This window comes from Tauraco erythrolophus, chromosome 16 (genome assembly GCF_009769465.1).
Source record: "Tauraco erythrolophus isolate bTauEry1 chromosome 16, bTauEry1.pri, whole genome shotgun sequence".
Classification (NCBI taxonomy): Eukaryota; Metazoa; Chordata; class Aves; order Musophagiformes; family Musophagidae; genus Tauraco; species Tauraco erythrolophus.
The window spans coordinates 16,442,074-16,463,218 of NC_141480.1; the positions used below are offsets into that span (position 1 = coordinate 16,442,074).

General features: G+C 47.3%; 1 protein-coding gene across 2 annotated transcripts; it reads left to right on the forward strand.

Annotated features, from left to right (window-relative positions):
* RARS1 (arginyl-tRNA synthetase 1) lies at positions 1 to 19,481 on the forward strand. Of its 2 annotated transcripts, none has more exons than XM_086621445.1 (15): positions 1 to 45; positions 5,879 to 6,013; positions 6,525 to 6,713; positions 10,352 to 10,463; positions 11,481 to 11,581; positions 12,078 to 12,199; positions 12,529 to 12,649; positions 12,945 to 13,074; positions 13,383 to 13,487; positions 14,869 to 15,047; positions 15,592 to 15,701; positions 16,577 to 16,682; positions 17,871 to 18,043; positions 18,703 to 18,950; positions 19,333 to 19,481. In XM_086621445.1, the coding sequence occupies exons 1-15, from the start codon at positions 1 to 3 to the stop codon at positions 19,440 to 19,442; spliced, it is 1,986 nt and encodes a 661-aa protein (XP_086477571.1). In that variant the 3' UTR covers positions 19,443 to 19,481. The 2 variants fall into 2 exon arrangements, with proteins under 2 accessions (XP_086477571.1, XP_086477572.1); XM_086621446.1 differs by lacking the exon at positions 1 to 45 and adding an exon at positions 3,377 to 3,424.
* Positions 19,482 to 21,145: the final 1,664 nt, after the last annotated feature.

The window sequence follows — 21,145 nt, forward strand, 5'->3', positions numbered from 1 at the left end:
ATGGAGGCGCGCGTGGCGCAGTCGGCAGCTCGGCTGGCGCGGCAGGTGCGGGCGGGGCCGGGCCGGGGGGCGCGGCGCGGCCGGGACCGCACCGGGGGCGGCGGGGCCGGTTCCGTGCGGGCCCCCCCGCCCGCCTCGGCCGGGGGCAGAGCGGGGCCCGGCAGCGCGGCCGGAGGGGCCTCCTGAGGGTCCCGGGGCGGGGCGGGGGGCGCGGGGGGCGGGCGGTGTCGGGAGCCCGAGGCGGGTCTCTGGGCAGAGCGGGGCCGCGCCGCGCGCTCGGGAGGCGGAGGGCCGGTCCCGGCGGAAGGCGGAGAGCGGGCGGGGGCTGAAGCGCCTCCGCCGGCTTCTTCCGTTTCTCCTGGGACAAAAAGTCGGGTGGAAACGCTTTGTCGTTCCCGGGACCCTGTGTCGTGAAGCCAGGGCGTGCAGTTCGGCTCATGGCGCTTCTCAGCGAGGGTGAGGGTTCAAAGTGAAGTTCTGCAAAAAAAATGAAAAAAAAAAAAAAAAAAGGCAACAGGAGGGTGTCAAACGCAGTTTTGTGTGTCGCTGCCCCAGTTCTTCGTGCTGGTGCCTTAGCTGGCTCCTTCTTGTAGCCGTGCCAGGACTGCGCTGGTGCCAGGCGAGGCGCTGGGCAGGGGGGTGTCCCGCCCTCGGGAGGGCAGCCCCGGGCCGGTGGGTCCCGGGAGCCCGGAGCAGCCCGGGAAGCACTTTTGGAGAACCTGTCGGAGGGCAGTTACGCTGACGGCAGTCCTGACTTTCTCATAAGGTGCTTAGGTTGGGAAAAAGGATAGCGACGACCCTTTCCCTTGTCAGCAACTATAATAATAATAAAATAAAAAAATCAGGCTGCTGAGTCTGTCCTAGCCTGTCCTATCTGACTGATATTGACAGCAGAGTACAGAGGCAGCTTGAGGAGAACTTTGAATCCTACAGGTTAACTGCTCATCTGTTGCCCCAAGAGCATGTAACAGAAATTCTGCATATTCTGCCTATTCGGCTTGTGGGTTTTTTGCCTGCCATACACATGTGTTCTTAAACAACTTGCTGGTATGTTTTCTACTCACAATTCAAACATACAGTAAACACTGCCGTAAAATACTGAGTTAATAAATCTGGCTGTTGAATCTCTGTAGCTCCTTTTTGCCTTTGTTTTTGCATTTCTCCTTTGTTGCTGCTAGGAGAGAAAGGACATCTTGGGTATTCTGGCAAGGTGGTTCTCCCTTTGCTGGCTCTGCTGTCTGGTCTTTAGTCCATAAACAAATTCTAGGCACTCTGAAGCAAAGCAAGAAGGACAGTGTTCAGCTCTTCAATTCCAGGAAGGCCATGTGGAATTACTGAGCCTGAATGAGCCTGTCACCTTGGTCCCAGCTGTGTGCTCCCTGCGCCAGCCCCAGCACACCCTGGAGCCTGTTGAGAGCCAGCCAGCAGGAATCATTAGCTCTTTGGGAAAACAACCCAACAAAAAGCAGAGAATATGTGCCACGTTATTGCATTTAGACAGTTCAGCAAAGGCTTAGCAGAGCAGGAGCAGAGAGAAAACCGTGCAGGAGGCAAGAAGGAAGAGAAGGAAGAGAGGTGCTTTGCTCTTTCTGCCTTGCTTTCTCAGGCCATTTCTCTCTTTTTTCTTTTTTCTTTTTTTTTTTTAAATATGATGGAGAAAAGCTCTATCGCACTAAAACCAAGAGACAGAAGCATATGCAGGTTTCATATTAATTCAGTGGGGTCTTTGGAAGACATTCTTATATACTAAAGGTAAATGTAAGGATAATTTTGGTCCTATTGAAAAAGCTATAGTTTTTTTGTATTCACAGGTGAGGGGAAGATTTCTAGTACTCAGCTGACCAAAGAGCCCTTGGAGATGTCAGCATGGCCTCATGTAATTCCCGCAGCTTCTCATGAGGTGGTCATCAGGTATGACCCTTTACTGACAAGTTGTGATATGTCCAGGGCTGTGCAGGTAGAATAACCCAGGGGGTGACACTGTCCTGAACAGCAGCTTTTTTCTTTTCAGTTACAGGATTTGTAGATCAGCAGTGTACTGGCATTCTCTCTCTTCCTGACTTGCATGGTAACTGTGAGACAGGAGTTACAAGAGGTATCTGTAGTTTAATAAAGGAGTTTGTTTTTCAGAAAGAATGTAGAATTTATAATATCCCTTTAATAACATGTTCATAGGTGATTTTCTAAAGAATGAGGTTTATCACAGATTGTTTTGAGAAGAGGCTTTTATAACGTGAACATCTAAAGACCTTTTTCCAGGTGAGCTCAGCAACATGGTTATGGGCGTGGATGTCATAGAATCGTGGATATCTTAGTTTAGAAGGGACCCCATAGGATCATTGCCTCCAACTCCCTGCTCCTCACCTAAAACTAAACCGTATGACTAAGAGCATCATCCAGACGTCCTTGAACTCTGACAGGCTTGTTGCTGTGACCACTTCCCTTGGCAGCCTGTTCCAGTGGCCCACCACCCTCTCATTGAAGAACTTTTTCCTTATGTCCAATCTGAACTTCCCCTGGTGCAGCTTCATTCCCTTTCCTCATGTCCTGTCGCTGATCACTGGAGAGGGGAGGGTTGTGAGTGGCGTTCCCCTCCTCACCCTGTGAACCAGGGTGCTCTTGTTGCCAGTTTTGGGGCTGTTAGCTGTACTCGGCTGTGTGGCTGTCCCAGCCCAGCTGTTGTGATCTTAACCCCTTCGATTCTGGAACTCGGTGTAACCATTGCTGAGTTCAGGCTTTTCTGCTGGGTGGCTGTGAATGGAAAGTTCATTTCATCATCTGTATTAGCTGTTGATGAGCACGAAAAAGGGAGTCTTAAATGGCAGCAGCAATATTGGGATAGGCAGCTAGACCAATGTGGTGAAACCTTTTGCTTTCCGTTCACACTCAAGTAACATAAAGGCTGCTACTGAAACCTTCTGCAGAAGAGGAGCACAAAACACGATAGGGAAATGTGCCAGTCTGGGCTGACATGTTGGGCTTCGTCAAATCTGAAATGGGCCCAGACTGAACACCTCCTGCCTGCAGATGTCTGTGCTGTGAATTTGCTGGTTTGGTGCCGTCATGGAAAAGCAGTAGATGAGGCTTACTGAACTGTGGCATTGTTTCAGAGTTTTTTACCTTCTGGCCAATCCAAGTGATTAGGATACTAATTGTCACCTTATATTTGTGTTGGAAAAGCTGTTTGGGCTAGATGTCTGTCCCAGGGATCCGTGATTCCTGACAACTTTTGTTCTGGATTCTTACCATGCACAAGGATAAACCTTTTTCCTCATGCTCTCTTGTATTCTAAGGATATGGAAAGAAGCTCCAGTAAGATACTGGTCATCTTGCCTCCTGCGGGTTTTCGCTTAGGTGGCCAGAGGCATTTGTGTTTATGAAGGTAAATCTTAATCTAATTGCTATTCTGAGAAGTTTGCCAGTGGTACTGAAATATCTCAGCTATAGGTTTGGGGGAATCTTTTAATGCAGGAGAAATAAGTGTGAGCTGCTTGTTGATTTGGAGATGTAGTGATTTTGATTTCAAAAGCAGAATGCAAATTTCTAGATCTGGATAATGTTTGTCCTCAATGCAAAAGCTCTCCTAAGGGTCTGACCTGCTAACCTGTCCTGAAGCTGGTGGCGTTGCTAGAGAGAAGGTAATACTGGGTGGACACAGAATTTACAGATGCTGTGATACCAAGAGTAGAACATATCTTTGTGCTTTTCTTTTTCTTAAAGGAAGGTGAGTTAGGCATGTCACTGTTCCACTGTTCCTTTAAGTCAGTTTGTAGCAGTAATGCTTACTTAAACTTACAGTGAAACAACTGTAAAGTAATGCAATGAAGTATCTCTTAGAATCATAGAATGATTAGGGCTGGAAGGGACCTTCAAAGGTCATCTAGTCCAACCTCCCTGCAAGGAACAGGGATATCTCCAACTAGATCAGGTTGCTCAGGGCCTCGTCCAGCCTGGCCTTGAACGTCTCCAGGGATGGAGCATCCACCACCTCTCTGGGCAACCTGTTCCAGTGTTCTACAACTCTCATGGTAAAAAATTTTTTCCTAATATCCAATCTGAATCTACCTCCCTCTATTTTAAAACCATTACCCCTTGTCCTATCACAAGTGCAAGTCCTCTTGCACTATTTTAAACTTCAAGTTCAGTCTGAAAATTTTCCAAATGGGTTTGTAAGTTATATGAACTGCTACTAGGTCAGGGTAGTAAGAAAAGTTGAAAATAAAAAAAAAATATTTTTTCTCTTGGTCATTTGGGGGAAGCTATGTATATGCATGTGAGAGAAAAGCTGTCTGATTGTTGGAGGGCTCTGTCTTGTGTTAAAAAAAGAAATAATGGGCTGCAAAAGGAAAAGCTGCGATGGGCAGTTTGAAGTGAGTTATTTTTGAGATACAGCTGTGCTGCTGTTCGATGATTTTAGTTAGCTACAGGCCAAACCAGAGATTTTGATAAAGGTTGTGGGGTTTTTTTCAAAGTCCTGTTTTTTCGCATGTGAACCTGCAGGAAGGTCTCCTGTAGAGACCTTGAGGCTATAAAAGTAGTATGCTGGAAGCTGAAGCATAAATAATGACCTCCAAAGTACTCGTTTTCAGCTTGGTCCACAAATAGGCCAACCTTAACATTGTTTCAGCTCAGCTTAGGTTTTTTGGGCATCTACAGGCAGTTATAGTGTCATTTCTGGGAGCTGTTTTTCGGGTGGGACATATAAGACCAGAGAATTCAATGGCCCAATTTTTTTCCTTATTAAATATTCTGATTGTTTCAAGAGCAACAAAGTAAATGAGCCCTTTTTGAAAAGGTTTGGTGGCCTATTTGACTACAACAATAACCTGAGCAGCCTCCTGCTGTGGGAGTTGTGGTAGAGGAGAGCCTGGATGGGTCAGACGAGGGGCTGGCGAGCCATGGTGGGGAGCGCTCGCTGCTCCTGCTAGCTGCCTTTCCCTCCATGGCAGCATTGAGTCGCTCTCCAGACTTCTCCTCAGTAGCCTCCAGACTTCTATTTGTGAGCCAGCTTTGTGGCTGATGGCACAAAGCCTATTATGGGGGAGGACAAGAGATGGACAAAGACCTGAAGTTTCGAATATCTGGTTTCTTTAGGGAGTAGGGTGAGGAAGATTACTGCTCCTTGCAGCAGCTTCCAGCCATTGGGCTAAGACTGCCTGTTCAAGTGTTTGCCTGTGTCCTGGGCTGTGAAGGCTGCAGGGGCACAGGGAAGCTCAGAGAAGTTTGTTTATTTGGAGCATAGAGGTCCACGTCAAATTCCTGATTGCTCCTGAGTGCCTTATGTCAGTACTAAGGGAGAAGCTACGCTGGAGGTAGGGAAGGAAGGCTTGTGTGGGGAGGTGGACGTGAGCGCACCGTGCAGAAATGGTCCTATGAATTCCCCTATGAAGCAGCACGCTGTGCTTCTTGGCATTTCTTTCTCCAGTTGGCATTTGATCTTGCTGGGGTTGTGAGAGTGATAGTGGCTTCATCCTCCGGAAGAGAACTGGCCTGTGAGATGGTGAAATTTGCTGAAGGAGGCTTTAGGGAATTTCGAGTCAAAACATTTGACATCTTTATTAGATTAAAAAACCTGGATAAAGTGCTTATTTTGGGAATATGCTTTATTAGCATGACCTGTTGTCTTTCTTGTGCTTCTGTCTTGATATTAGTGAGATCGTTATCTCACGGACTTTTTTTAAGAATGTTTCAGAATCTCTGGTTTTGACACAAGTAGAAAGCACTTTTAAACACTTATTTTTTGGAATTAGTTTAACTCACGTCATTGCTGTTACTTTTATGAGACAAAACTAGAACTTTATCTGAGATCTTGCAGCTCCTCACCTTCTGTACTTCCTCCTTGAAGAATTACTGTGTGACAATTTCATTTACTTTTCAGGAAAACGAGATAAAGTTGTTAACTGCAGAAATTGAGCGTCTGAAGAACTTTGGATGCTTGGGAGTCTCCCCGACTTTGGAAGGGTTACGAGACGAGAACGCAAAACTTAAGTATCGGTTAAATTTCCTTCAAAAGGTAAAGGAATAAAGAATTAATGCTGTAGCATGTGTTTTTGTTCTCATTAAGACAAGCTAAATAAATTATGTCAGTTTGCTACAGCTAGTGATGTGTGACAGTGTGCTCACTCTGCATTCTGATACCTTAATTGTCAGTGACATGTCAGATGTTTCTTAGTCCCTTAAACAGAAACCTGCTTTATATAAAATGGCAGTAGGTTAATAAGCCCACGCAGTCAAGTCTTGGCCAGTCATGGAACAGGCAGCCCAGCTGAGGTCTCTACCAGGATCACTGACAAAGGTGTGAGAAGTAATGCAGCCCGGGGTTCAGGGGAACTGGTTGTGCTGGGAGGTTCAAAAGGAGTAGCAGTTCTTGAATCACATGATTTTTATGTTGTATATGTTGCTCCTGTGCCTAGAGGTGACAGCCAAATCTGTCAGCCATGCTTTGCCAGGCAGCCAAGGGAAAAAGTGGGATATTATAGTTCCTCAGATGCTGTGACTTTAGCCTTCTGGATTTTTTTTTTCAGAGCCTTCAAGAGGAAAGAAGTAAAACAGCAAAAAGCATGATTAATATCAACAACTGTCTTCAGGAGATCTTTGGAGCTGCTATTCAGGCTGCATACCCAGATTTAGAAAACCCTCCGCTAGTGGTGACGCCAAGTCAGCAGCCCAAATTTGGGGATTACCAGTGTAACAGCGCCATGGGCATAACGCAGGTAAATCTGTACAATCGTACAAAGAGCAGAAAAAATGAGAATGTTGTCTGTTGGAGGCTAAGCGGTAGCACAGTGAGAGTTGCAATATTGGACCTGTTACAGGCTTGGTGCAGGCCTCTGGGCTGAGAATTCAGTGAGTATCTAACGGCATTTTAGGGGAAGCATCGGCCTTAACACAGTAGACCTTTAAACTTCTGGTTAGATGTCTGGTATGAGAGTTACATATGTGTCACACAAAAAAACCTGATCAGTTGGTGAGATCTAAATCAAATCAGGATTTAAATGCTGCATTGATTTACTGATGATGTGCAATTAACTACTAATTAGTGAGCTATATGTTTGGAACTAATATCAGAAAAACAATAAATCACAATTCTGGACAGTTACAAAATATTCATAAACACCTACAAATCTCTAAATGCTCTTCTGTAGTGCCAGGAAAGTATAATGTCCCCACACACACTTTGCAGTTACGCGCACACACCCCGCCTTCCCACAGGGCAGATGGATTGCCAGCATGCGCCCCATCTCTGGGAGTGTGGGTTCCCCTCTTTGCACAGCATTCCTGTGGGGTGGGTGCTCCTGCATCTGGAACTGCCCTCCGTGAGCTCTGGCGTGGGTCATTGTCGGCCTGTGGTGCACGTGAAGCACCTTCTGACAGTGTCCAACAAGGCATAGACTACTGCTCAGGCACTGTCCTTCATACTGCTCTAGCTGACTCCTTTGTTCCAGAAGGCTCTTGTTAATTCCCTGGTTACAGCTGAATTTGGCTCAGTGTTGTTGTGTTCCTTTAAGCGTTTTTGGTTGTGTGACAGACTCTTTCAGATAGATCGGAGAGCGCTTTTTGTGCTCATGTTCCTATCTTACTGGCTGTTGTTATCCAAGCATTTGCTGAGGGGAGGCCTGTGTGGGCATCCCCACATCTATGGTTGGTAACATCTATATTTTCTTTTAACTGAGCAAAAGGTAGGAAACATTGGATTTTTGTTATGATGTTCTGATCTCGGAGGTTTTCAGGCACCTCTAAGAATGGTTCCACTTACAGAATACCTCTTAAGTGTGTGCAGAGGAGGGTGTGGGGTTTTTTAACCTGGCTAATGTCAACAGTTATTTTGAAAATTATGGCATTGCTGCTTGCTGGAATGTACTTGACCAAAGAGGACTCAAACAGGAGAGACACTCAGGAGTTGGTCTGTGGGCTGGGACTGCGCTGAAGTAAAACCAGGAGGTGAGGGAGAAAGAAGGTAATGCATTCTAGCTGAGGTGCTGAAGTGCCCAAACTTTCAGTGCATTGATGCCTTGGAGTGAATGGATAGACTCTTTGTAATTACAGACCTTTTATTTTGCAGTCTCAACTGAATCAGCAGCTTTTTTTTTTTTTTAAGTGTTCTGTTGTCTATTCAGCTTTATTAATCTATTAGACTCGTAATTTTGACATCGAACCTGCACCGACACGCACAGAATTCAGCTGTCCCAGGTTATCATCTGCAGCCACTCTGTCTGTTGCCCTGCTGCAATGAGTTTGACTTCCAGGCAGCATTGATACGTGCCAGCCAGCAGAGTCTTGGTCTCAAGTGCCAAGGCGGAAACAGCCCTCACAAATACGTGTCATCCTCCCTTGGTCTCGTTAGCATATTGTGACTGGGCTCCCGCCAGAGGAGCGCCCTGGGTGACTGCACTGACACGGGCTTTCAGAGCTTTGCCATTTTCTGACCGCTGCTTTACCCCAATTAGATCGCGGTTGGGACTCTCAAGCAGTCCTGGCTTCTCAGCGTCGACGTTGTTCGCATAACTCGGTGTCTGAAAGGTCCCCTTCAAGCCAAGGTTTCAAGTTCCAGATTGTCAGCTGTACTGGTGAATAAGGCTTCCTAGTACTGGGCTTGGCTGTAGAGTTTGTTCCCTGGAAAGGCACACCATGTAAGCTCAGCCCGAGCTCAGCGATACTCACACACGCAGCACACTCAGAGCATATCAGCAGAGCCAGGGGGTGCAATGCAGTTGTTTCTCTCCGAGAGCAGCAGGTTATATACTTTCTGTTGGCTGAAGTTTTAGGGATGTGACTGTGGTGCACGTCTCCCAAGGGTGTCCCCTGTGCGGAGCTGGAACACCGGTCACCGCCACTGCCAGAAGAGCAGCAGGAAGTGCCCTGGCTCGCAGGCAGCACTGGTACGTGCTGGGCAGCAACCTCTCCCTGCAATGCACCGATGTGGAAAAAGCCCTCACAAATGCATATTGTTTTGCTGGGAGCTCGTTAGCATATTAATACCCGGGGTTGGAGCCAGAAGCTCTGCTTGCTCCTTAGAGTAATAGGAGTATGGTGACTGTTTCTGGAATGATTCAGATAACGTGCCTGTAATCTGCTATAACGTGCCCATAATCTCGCTTTGCGTTTATTTTTCCTGTAGTTTGCACTTCGAGTAGCATTAAAGGCTACAGAGGTTTTATTTTCTTGCCCATTATAAGCCTTTACCATCTTGAAAGGACCCTGTTATGATCAACTGTATGACAGGTTAAACAGGAAGCTGAAACTTAAGTAGAAGTCCTGTTTTGCAGCAGACTGCAAGTTAGTAAGTGCAAGCACTAGTGAGTGTAAGTTTTGAAAAGAGGTGCTTGCTCTTTGTGGCCTTGATGGGAGTGAGATGATAAGGTTATTTTCAAACACGTCACAGTAAGAAAGGGAAATCATGTGCTCAGAAATAGTTGTGGTAATTTTATACTATGTGGATGTAGTGTTTTGCAAGGGATGGGTTGGGCTACCTCACAAAATCCTCCTAAAGGGTGTTTTTCTAAGATTTGCAAAAAGCTGTGTGAGAAGATACTTTGGCAATGGACAGAAAAATTGTGGAATTGAACTAAATGATCTTTGGAGGTCCCTTCCAACCCAAACCATTCTGATTCTATCACATGAACTTGCATCACGTTACCGGAATTCCTCACAGTGGGCCATTTATGTCTGGAGGGAAGAGGAGATCTACTTTACCAACAGTTTTTCTGATGCTCTTCAAAGAAAATTGGACAATGTTAGGATTATCTTGGGTTGCTTGGGTTGTTGGATTTTATTTATTTACTTACTTACTTACTTATTTACTAAGTTTGAGTCCAAGGTAGGACTGAAGGCAGTTTCCTTTGGTTGCTTTTAATCATTAATCAGCAGACTTGCTCTGAAACCACGCTCAGCACCTACTGTAGGCACAGTTCAAATATGAATGCTGGCAGAGCTGAGGATACCTGTGAGACTGATGCACAGGATTTTGAAGCAAACGTAAAGGACTGTGCCAGCTACGTTAGTTTTTAAAGAGTTTGTCCCTTTTACTAACTTAGAGAAATATAAATTTGCCAAATTACTTAATAGGTTTTGAAAAATGGCCTGGAAGATTTTCTTCTGACATAGGGACTACCCTTTAATTGCTCTTAGCAGAAGTGAGTTAACGTGTTTGATCTAATTAGACTTCTGCTGTGTAGAAAAAGCTGGTCTAATCTGTAAAATTTTTTTTTGTTTTTCTTTGTGTGTGTCTCTGCATTATAAAGGTAAAGGATCATGAGGATCTTTCAGTGCTACAGGATCTGTGCTTTCTGTTTCACTCTGTAGAATGTTTTGGAGGATTGAATTTTACTTGGATCTTGTTTTTGTGTTTCAGATACTGCTTAAAACCAAGGAACAGAAGGTTAGCCCAAGAGAAATTGCTGAGAAAATATCAAAAAATATTCCTGCCAACGAATGCATTGAGAAAGTTGAAATTGCTGGTCCTGGTAAGATAATTTCACGTCACACACTTTGCATGTTTTAAAGCTGATAGGGTGATTTTATACTGGATGGTGATCGGGGAAGCGGAATTGAGTTCAACTATTTTGTGATTTAAAACTGCAGTTACAGAGTGAATTAGCTGCTTCTGTCTGGGTGAGTTTTGTAGCCCTCAGACTTATGCACCAGCAGAAACTCTACCTCTATATTGGAACCATTAAGTGCAATCCTGTGCCTCTTAGTTAACAATTTTTCCGCTGATCCTTAAGGGACCAGCTTTTCTGCTTTAAACGCTGGTGATGGGTATCAGGCCACAGCTGTGAAATCACAGCAAAAATCAACATGCCCTTCTTGCTGTTGCATGTATGGTGAGGAGACCTTGTCCTCTCAGCACTGAGCTGCTGGAGTAGCATGGAGGTTATTAATTGCTGCATCTGTTTTCTCCATGTGACCCAGGAGGAAATATAAGGGCTCATGTTCCTTAGGGCTTCAGCATAAACACAAAAATCACATGGCACAGCCCTTCGAGTGCTTGGGCAGAAGCTCATTCATTAGCTCTGTGAAGCAGGAGAAGTAAAGCAGTGTCATCCTACAAGCGTGGATTATCCCAGGGAAAACAATACGTTTAGGATATTAATTTTTAAAAAAAGGAGACATAGCAGGATTTGGTTTTGCATTCTGCAAACCCTGGCAAAATTATTTATTTTCTTATTAAAAATGTTTTAGAAAATAATCCTTGAGTGACAGTGTACAAAAGGAGTTATGTTAGTGGACTAGCTTGCAGCATCTGACTTCTGCAGTAAAGGCTATAGTGGTGTGAAACAGACTTGTAATCTGGGAACAAAAATTGTCTTCTAGTGACAGCTTTGATGTCCTGTTGCTAAGAAATTTTTTTGTTTTCTTAAGCTGACTTTATACACTCTAGTCCTTGATGCGAGGAAACAGAAATCCAAGGGGGAAGGAAACTAAGTGGTTTGAGGCACTTCTACAGCCCCAACACTCATTGCTGGTTTTCTCCTCTAAAGGTTTTATCAATGTCCACTTGAGAAAGGATTTTGTGTCGAAGCAGCTGAGCAGTTTATTGATGAATGGAGTTCAGCCACCAGCTGTTGGCAAAAGGAAAAAGGTACGGCAGTAAGTGCATAGGCTCCCTGCTCCCATGTAGACGAAACACGCTGGACTGGAGGTAGCTGTGAAATTCCCCCCCGAAGTGATCTGTTGAGCAGATGGCCATGTCAGCTGGTTGTTACAGCGGAGGAAATGGGATGTGACTTAGGGACTGGGGGCCATGGGGCAGGCCACATGTAGCTAGTGTGGTCTCTGGTGGGCGAGGGACAGAGCTCCCTGGGGACAGTGTGTTAGCCAGGATCGGTCTGGGAGCGATCTCTGACTCTTTGCTGGGCCGATGCAGCAGAGCCCCAGGCTGGAAGCCTGCTCTGATGTCCCCTGCTGGGCCTTCTCTGTTGCCATGTGCTGTTGGCAGCAGAGAGGGTATGAGGGTCAGTGGAGATGAGCCTTGTTCCCCTGTCCCCCTCTCTCCCAACAAAACTCAGATTAAGCACATGGGATGTGGCAATGACTGCTGCCTTTTGTGAATTTTTTCCTTTGGTGCTGTCTCTAAGGTGGTGGTGGATTTTTCATCACCTAACATTGCAAAAGAGATGCACGTTGGCCACCTGCGGTCTACCATCATTGGAGAAAGTATGTGCCGACTGTTTGAATTTGCAGGTTATGATGTTTTGAGGTAAGAGTCAATTCTTGGGTGAGGTGGGCTTGTTTGGCTAACTTTATGCGACTTGTTTGGCTATCTTTACGCTTTGGTCTGTGTTGATCTCTTTTTATAAGCACATAACAAATAATCCTTTATGTGTAGTAAGATACTAAGCTGAGGAAGTGTAGCAGGGTTAGGAATCCAGATGGGCAGCAGCTTCATTGCAGTGAAATTGGGGAGGCTTGCCTGGTTTTGGTTTCTGATATTACGTGTTTCTTCTTTTAGAATATATATTTAAATACGTGTATTTTAAAGCATATGTTTGAGAAATCATTATTACTGTGCTCTTCAATTGCTTCAAGGTTAAACCATTTAGGAGATTGGGGCACCCAGTTTGGAATGCTCATTGCTCACCTTCAAGACAAATTCCCGGATTACTTAACTGTTTCTCCTCCCATTGGGGATCTCCAAGCTTTTTACAAGGTATTTGTAGCAAATTAGTGTGATATTTATGTCAACATCTGAAAAGCACATTGAGGAGCTTTACAAATAGAAACAAAAGAATTGAGTCACCGTTAACAGATTATTGCAATAACCTGCCACGGGGTAATGAATTGCTGTATCTGGTATTGAGTTGTCTATATGGAGCATGATTAAAGGACTTTGTAAACGTGCTGCATCTCTGTCTTTTGAGATGAGTACACTTGAAGAGCCTGTTACAAATGTTAGCTTGCTTCAGGGGAGAAAGCAGTGCTTTTTTGTGTGTGTTTTACTGTAGGAATCCAAGAGGAGATTTGACACAGAGGAGGAATTCAAGAAACGTGCCTACCAATGTGTGGTGCTGCTGCAGAGCAAAAACCCAGACTTCATTAAAGCGTGGGAACTGATCTGTGACGTGTCGCGGAAAGGTGACTTTGCCAGATTTGAAAACGTGTCTCAGCAGTAGAACAGTGTGGCTTTCCTCACCTCTATGTCTGAGTCCATCCTCTAGTTTTCTTTTGCAAATCTCTGCCACACTGCTATGAGAAGCTTAAAGAAAAAAGCCAATACAGCCAAAGTACTGGGCTGTCTGTGGAGGCCTCCAGCTGAATCTGATTGCTTGACCAAGAGATGGAAAATGCCTTTAAGGACTTGCTGTGCCCACTGGTAAACACAGGTCACCAAATCCCACTGTGTGCATTTAATGGAAGTATTTTGTTCTGTTTCCCTTCTCAAGAGTTCCAGAAAATCTACAACTGCTTGGACATCACGCTCATAGAGAGAGGGGAGTCGTTCTACCACGAGATGATGAAAGACATCGTGAAAGAATTTGAAGATAGAGGTGAGGCTCTTGGTCTCAGAGTCAGAAATTCTGCAGGTGTCAGGGTGAGCAAGGTAACCTCACTCCTTTTCATCAAGGCTTAGGACTGATGTTTTTGAAGTCGGATATTGCCCACTCATGCTCTTTTTCTCAGCCACGTTTCCGGAGTGACTCTTTTGTGGCTTTTCATAGAATCATACAATGGCATAGGCCGGAAGGGACCTTAGAGATCATCTAATCCAACCTCCCTGTCATGGGCAGGGACGCCTCTCGACTAGATCAGGCTACTCAAGGCTCCGTCCAACCTGGCCTTGAACACCTCCAGAGAGGGGGCATCCACAGCCTTTCTGGGCAATCTATTCCAAAGTCTTACCACCCTCGTACTGAAGAATTTCTTCCTAAGATCTAATCTAAATCTGTTCTCCTTCAACTTAAACCCATTTCCCCTTGTCCTATCAGTGGACACTCTTGTAAAAAGTCCCTCCCCAGCCTTCCTGTGTAGGTTCCCTTCAGGTACTGGAAGGCAGCTATTAGGTCCCCCCGACGTCTTCTCTTTTCAAGGCTGAACAATCCCAGCTCCCGCAACCTGTCCTCATAGCAGAGGTGCTCCAGCCCCTGGATCATCTTTGTAGCCCTCCTCACAGAGAAGCATTAGCAGAATTGATTAGTATGTGTTTCATTCCAGAAAGCTTGAATCTTTCTTGTTGACATCAAAAGCAGTTGGTCTGTGATATTCGTGGGCAATAGCGTGAGGTGCTACTGGAATTTATTGCATCCTTAGTAAATAGTCAAGGAGCCATATATGACAGACTTCACCATCTTAGGGTTGTGACTGTATGGGAACTCTGAGAAATCTCTGTGAAGACAGTGGCATTTTTGGATCATGTTCACTTTGAGACTGGCAAGAAGCCAAATGGAGCATAAAAAGTTCCTGATTTTATGTGTTCCTGTCTGGATTTGGCAGTTCTTGAGTCTCACCATCTGAAGTGTCTGATCTCTGAAAGTCTTTGTGCCAAGTCCTCATTGCATCTCTGTAGAGTTTCTATTGCCTTTAGTGCCGTACTGGTGATGCTGGTCTTGTGGCTGTAAAGGTGGGTCTGCATGCCAGTGACAGGAGTTTTTAAATCCAGTTGGGTCGTTTCTGGTAGGGCCAGATCTGTACAGATCCGCTTCCTTGTGCAAAGTCTTGGCATCTGGAAGTGCAGTACAGAATGTGACTTGGTTGGCGAGGGAGTTCTCATTTAGGTTTTTTTTTCATATTTTGAGCCATTAATTATTTGATAACGTGAGTGTATGGCCTTTTCTTTCTGGTAGCATCTGGGAAGGGAAGTGTTCCTGCCTGTGTTGGCCCACAAACCTCCCTATGCAATACTATACAGAACGTTTTCCATTGCTTTTCTAGGATTTGTCCAGGTCGATGACGGCCGGAAGATCGTGTTTGTCCCAGGTTTCCCTGTCCCATTGACAATCATGAAGTCAGACGGAGGTTACACATACGACACATCTGACTTAGCTGCTCTTAAACACAGGCTGTGCGAAGAGAAGGCTGATATCCTTATTTATGTTGTCGATAGCGGCCAGGTGAGTATGCCAAGCTGTGCTGTCACTGCTGTGCAGGTGATCAGAAAGTGTGTTAAATGACGGACGCAACAGTGATGTAGGTAGACCGCTGTAGGATTTGTAGTCTGGTTGGTTTATTCACTTTTGTCCTTATGGGTGTAATGGTGAATCTCGTTTGGTGGTGGGCACTCTCCATGAAGAGCCTCTAAAACCGATTGATTAGAGAGAGAGACCCAGCTACCACTGGAGGTGGGGGAAGCCTCAATCTCGATATATGAGCCTGGAATGAGATTTATGCTGCTTATACTTGGATCTCTCCTTACCTGAGGAAATGCAAGGTTGTCAGCTCCGTATCTGAGCAGCGATGGGAATTTGCCAGTTGCTGCTTCTGTAAGCCAGGAAAACTCTGACAGGTTGAACTTTCTGAAGTGGAATTTTTCTGTGGAGCTAGAAACATTTTTAAGTTTCATTGTGAAAGCAGCATTATGAAGGAGATAAAGCTGGGAAGAAAACTGTACCTGGAGGCGTGGATTGAGAACCAGTTGTTGGTATTTGTTCCTTGCAGTCAGTGCATTTACAAACAGTGTTTGCAGCTGGACAGATGATCGGCTGGTATGATCCCAAAGTAACCAGAGTGGCCCATGCCGCATTTGGAGTGGTGCTGGGAGAAGACAAGTAAGTCTTTGGATATAGTTTTTCCTTTGTATGTGCTCTGAAGAGGCTGTTTGCGTGAATAGAGAAGACTGGTTCTTGTTTGTTGACAAGTATGTGTGTGGTATGTGGAAAAAAAAAGCAAAACACCATATCCCATGCTGTTACACGTAATTGTGTCATTTCATTGTGTGTCATGGTCTTTGATCCACACAGTCACTGGTGCTGTGGTCAGGTTCCTTCCTGGGCCTGGCTTCTGCTCCCTGGCATTTGGGGAGGGGCACTGGGAATGGCTGGTGGAAGTGCAGTGGAAGCTGATGTGAATACTGGGAGATGGCAACGGTAAAGGCCATGATTTCCGTTATTTTCTATCTGTCTCATGGTAGACGAAGTAAAAGTTAGGAGAACCTCTGTGTCTTGGTCTGCAAGCCAGGCCCTTCTGCTCCAGAGTTGTTCTTGTGTCTCTTGTGAAGATGTGGTTAAACCAGTGTGCTCTGGCGGTCACGTGCTGTTGCAGACTGGGTGTTTTTGCCGTAGGTTTTTCTTACAAAATCAAAGGTGACTCGCTGGACTGGGCAGGGGTCTGGTGCTGGTATTGTGTCCTGCCTATTGTCTGGAACTGGGATGGTTCTGACTGCAGGAGCCTTCTTGGTCACCCTCCCAGCCACCCCATGGGCGTTCTCTCAGTTTTGTAGCTGCCTGTGTAATGTCAGTGTCTTCAGTATGGAGGAGTTTGTGGGCATGTGCTTTTTTAATGAGCCATAGGGCGTGAGCAGTGGAAATCCCTGCAAGAAGTTCTGATGCATGTCCTGATCTGCCTGGGCATATGTGGCGCCTTGGGCAGAGGGTGGAAGTGTTTTGCCTCTGTGCAGGTGATCGTTTTGGCCGTGTGTTTTCAGGAAGAAGTTCAAAACTCGTTCAGGGGATACAGTGCGTCTTATAGATCTGCTGGAAGAAGGGCTGAAACGAGCTATGGACAAGCTGAAAGACAAGGAACGGGACAAGGTAGTTGTGATAAATTGCTTATCTTTCCTGAGAACTTCTCAGATTTGTTCACAGACTTACAGTTTCCGCATTCTGGATGCAAGCTGAGAATACGGACACTGCCAAACTGCCCAGGAGATACCATGGGTTGCATACACAGTCAGTGTGATTATTTGATATTAGTTCGAGCAAGGTGCTGTCGTGGGGAAAGAAGAGCATCCCTGAGTTCATAGCAGTGAGAAAACATGAGCTGCAGGCACCACGCTGGCCTCTGGCTGGTACTGCAGAGCTTTTTGAGGACGGGAGAGGAAACCTGGGCCTGGCGGGATAGCTGGCCTTGTAGGTAGTCAGTTGTCAGGTCTCCTTTGTGCGATGGCAACAGTTGTGACTCCTCCAAGATGCAGGAGGTGGTGGCAGAATATAAAATTGCAGCTGGGCTGGTGGTGACTTCTGGTAATGGATGCTGGGATTCACAGGGGACTTTGGTTTCACCCTTTCTCTTGAAGGCTGTGGCTGAGTTTGCTGGAAGCCCTTTGTTTAATGAGATTTCTGTCTGTCTTGCATCCTGATGGCCTGGAGAGACCTGGACGTTGTGGCACAGAAGGACCAAAGTACTCTTGTCCAAGCTAGGCAGTGGAATCAGGAAGCGCAGCTTCCTATGCTGTGCTGCATAGGGTGAAAGCGAAAGGTCCCTTTTTAAACAGGAACATGAGGAAGCACATAAAAAAACAGCTCAGTGCTTTGCCATGCTGACAGGGCACTGTTCCACCAGAGACGGGTTTTATGAGTGTTTGGACTGTCCAAAATGCTCTGTAAGGGTAGGAGGGCCACGTGTTTGTTGTGTGTAGACACAGTTTGTAAGAAGCAGGAGCACAGTATGAGCGTCACTACCTGAGTGGCAGATGGTACACTGTGGGGCACAGAGCTCCTGTGGGCCCTTGGAAGTAGAGGGAGTCAGCCTCAACCTGGGCAGGGCTGCAGTGCCATATGATTGCAAGAGAAGGGAGGGGTGGGTGTGGGGTCATCTGGTGCCCAGAGGTGGAAAGGTGGGTGTGAGCCTTTCACCAAGTACCACGTGGGTAAAATTCCCCTCATTGCTGTGGGCTTTCCTCTTGAGCCATGCCGAGTGGCCAAGGCTGCGGGCTGCGGTTTGTGATGCCAGCATAGCGTTCTTTCTCTTGACTGTTACTTGTTTTGAAATTGCAACAGGTCCTCACAGCAGAAGAGCTAAAAGCTGCCCAGACGTCAGTCGCTTTTGGATGTATTAAATATGCAGATCTCTCCCACAACAGACTAAACGATTATGTGTTCTCCTTTGACAAGATGCTGGATGACCGAGGAAACACAGCTGCATATTTGCTGTATGCCTTCACACGGATCAGGTGGGTTGATTGTGCTGGGAGCCGCTTGGAACTGGTTTCTGATTCTCTCTGTGTCTTCATCGCAAAGGGGGATGTGGGGAAAGGGGTGACTTAGATGCATCAGTGCTGTTAGGGGCAGTTGGTAAGAGAAGCCAGCTACACTGGTGAGTGCCATAGGCAAGATTTTATTTGCCATTGGAAATGATGCCCTGTGCTATCTGAAACAGGGCTTCTCTGTGCAGCATGCGTCCCAGGCTTTTAGCTAGCAGGGAGGGACCTGTGGGAGTTTCTGATAATTCCATTAGAGGATTTACGTGGTTGGAGAAGCCAGCAGCTGCTCACCTCAGGTGTCACCGTACCCCACTCAGTTTTTCTAGTACCCTGAGCCCTGGTTTGCTTGGCAGCATCGGCTGTCCTTGCTGACACATGCACCCACAGCACATCCCTCCCTATTCCCCCGCAGTGCCCCGTGGGATCGCTCCGAGGCCAGTGCCTCCCCAAGCCCTCCCAGGGCCAATGGCTCTCTTCTGGCCTGGTAACCCAGGACTGGGCAAGTGAGATCAGTGGGTGGCCTGTGCTAGCCCTGCCACAGGCCACACAGGTGACCAACTGCAGGCCAGCCCTGGGGCAGGTCGAGCAGTGGGACCCTCACAAGCAGACTGTGTTGTGGATCGTTTCAGGGCGATTGCTCGCCTGGCCAATATTGATGAGCAGATGCTGCGGAAGGCAGCCAGGGAGGAGGTGCTCATCCTTGACCATGAGAAGGAGTGGAAGCTGGGCAAGTGCATCCTGAGGTTCCCTGAGATCCTTCAGAAGATCCTGGAGGACTTGTTGTTGCACACGCTGTGTGACTACCTTTATGAGCTGGCCACCACTTTCACCGAGTTCTACGACAACTGCTACTGCGTTGAAAAGGACAGGCAGAGTGGTGAGTGTTGGCCTAGGGGTGCTGCACATGCCTTGTCACATACCATGGTACAGGCAATCTGCAGGGTGTTTCGCTGTGCTGGGAAGGCTGCTGTCACACTACTTGCTGCTGCAGAACAAGTGTTGCCCATGTGGGAGGACTGAAAGTGGCTGGCACAGCCTGTGCCATCGTCTGCCTGTGAAGCAGGAGGGTTGAGTAAAGAGTAGTGAGCAACCGGGCACCTGGAAAGAAGGGCTGGTCAGTCTGCCTGGCTTGGGGGGACGGGAGGGGGCTCAGTGTGCCCAGACCCAGGGCCAGGCTGTGGGCATATGGGATTCCCCTGGAAAAGGCAGCATTAGTTGTTCTGAGCAGCTGCTCCAGCTCCTGTATTGGTGTTTTGCAGGCCAGATCATGAAGGTGAACATGTGGAGGCTGCTGCTGTGCGAAGCCACTGCCACTGTCATGGCCAAAGGATTCGACATCCTGGGAATTAAGCCTGTGCAGAGGATGTAGCTGTACCCTGTGGGGTGAAAATAAAGGGAGTAAACAACAGGAGTTGTCTGTGTCTGTTGGGGTGGGGTTGTAGTAAGGGAAGATGCTGTAGGGGAGCAGCACACCCCTAGGAGAGAAAAGGGAGGGAGGAAGGAAGGAAGAAAGAAAGGAAGGAAAGGAATGTAAGGGAAGAGGGAAAGAAAGGAGGGAGAGAGGAAAGTAAGAAAGGGAGGGAACAGGAGCATGCCTTCAGAAGCCGCAGGTACAGAGGCACACAAGAGGGGCCGTGGGCACAGCTCAGAACAATTCTCTGCAGGCACCAAACCCCACAGGGCCATGACCCGGGCTGCTCTGCTTCAGTATGTGCAGTTTAAGGACAGAGAACTCAGAACACCCACGAGCACCTCCAGGAAACCGTCCAACCACGGTACAGTCACCCACACTCCCAGAGCCAACCTTGCTCTGATGACTACTGCCATCCTGTTTACCATATTTGCCAGGTGTGAGCAGATCACCCAGCTTTTGATGTCCGCTCTGGCATCCCTCAGCAGAGCACAGAGTTCTCAAGGGAGCGAAGCAGTCTCATCCCAGCCCAGCAGCGCGAGGCCTGGGTGCTCAGGATGCTTGTCACTTGGAAGTTGTTAGGGAGCTGATCAAGGCAACAGTCAGGTACCTGCAAAAGGGATTGAACATCACAGTCTAGGACTGAACTTCGAAGTAACACACTAGGGAGGTGTGAAACACCACTGCTCACCAGGACAACGGATTGCAGGCTGTGGGGCTGCCACCTCCAAGCAAACACACACATCCACATCCCTGCCCTGTGCAGGTGGCCTGTACCAGCCCTCAAAAAAGGGGAGGCTTGCTTAGTGCCTCGCAGAGGACAGCAGCGTTGGGGTGTGTGCTGCTGGAGCAGCACCATCAGCTGCCCGCAGTGCTGGTGTAGGCAGGCAGCAGTTTCACCTGGAGGAGCAGGAAGCCCAGGGGAGGAGCAGATCGATTAACTGCATTCCCTCAGAGGACGACACAAGGGAAATGCCTTTCCCTGCAGCAGCGACGTTTTGAATCCCTACGGAGTCTGCAAACCTCTTTGCTGGGTGCATATCGATCTCGAGTAACCACAAGGCCAACTACAAGGCAGTGGGCCATGGCTCCTGCCTTTGCTTTGGGATTTGTTGGAAGCTCCGCTGTGCAACACAAAGCAGCACAGAAAGCGGCTTTGCCGCCATTATTAGAGAGGAGGCGTTGCACTCGATTTGGTGCCTGCTGGCATATGCATGTGTGTGTGTATATATGTACACATATCTCTGTGTATATATAGATAGATAGATAGATACAAAAGATAAACATATCTATATGTCCCAGGTTCTTTCCCATATAGACACTGGGGGGGAGGCCTCAGCTATGACGGCCTGACAGTGCCTAGCACCTCGTGTGCATGGGTCTGGCGCTTAAACGAGCACGCACCTGTGCAAACACACACACCTGAAGGCCGTCTGAACTATGCCCACAAGCAAAACTGGTGCCATGCTGGCAGCAGGGTGACAGCCATATGTGCAGGGGGCTTCACCACCTGCCCAAACCACGTGCTGTGCTGCCTGACCATCTGTGCACGCGCGTGCACCCGCGCTGGTGCAGTGGCCATGCCCTCCTCCCGAGGCTGGGCTGGGTGCTCGGGGGGCCAAGGCACTGCGCACAGTGCCGTGGGGTGAGGCTGGGCAGCA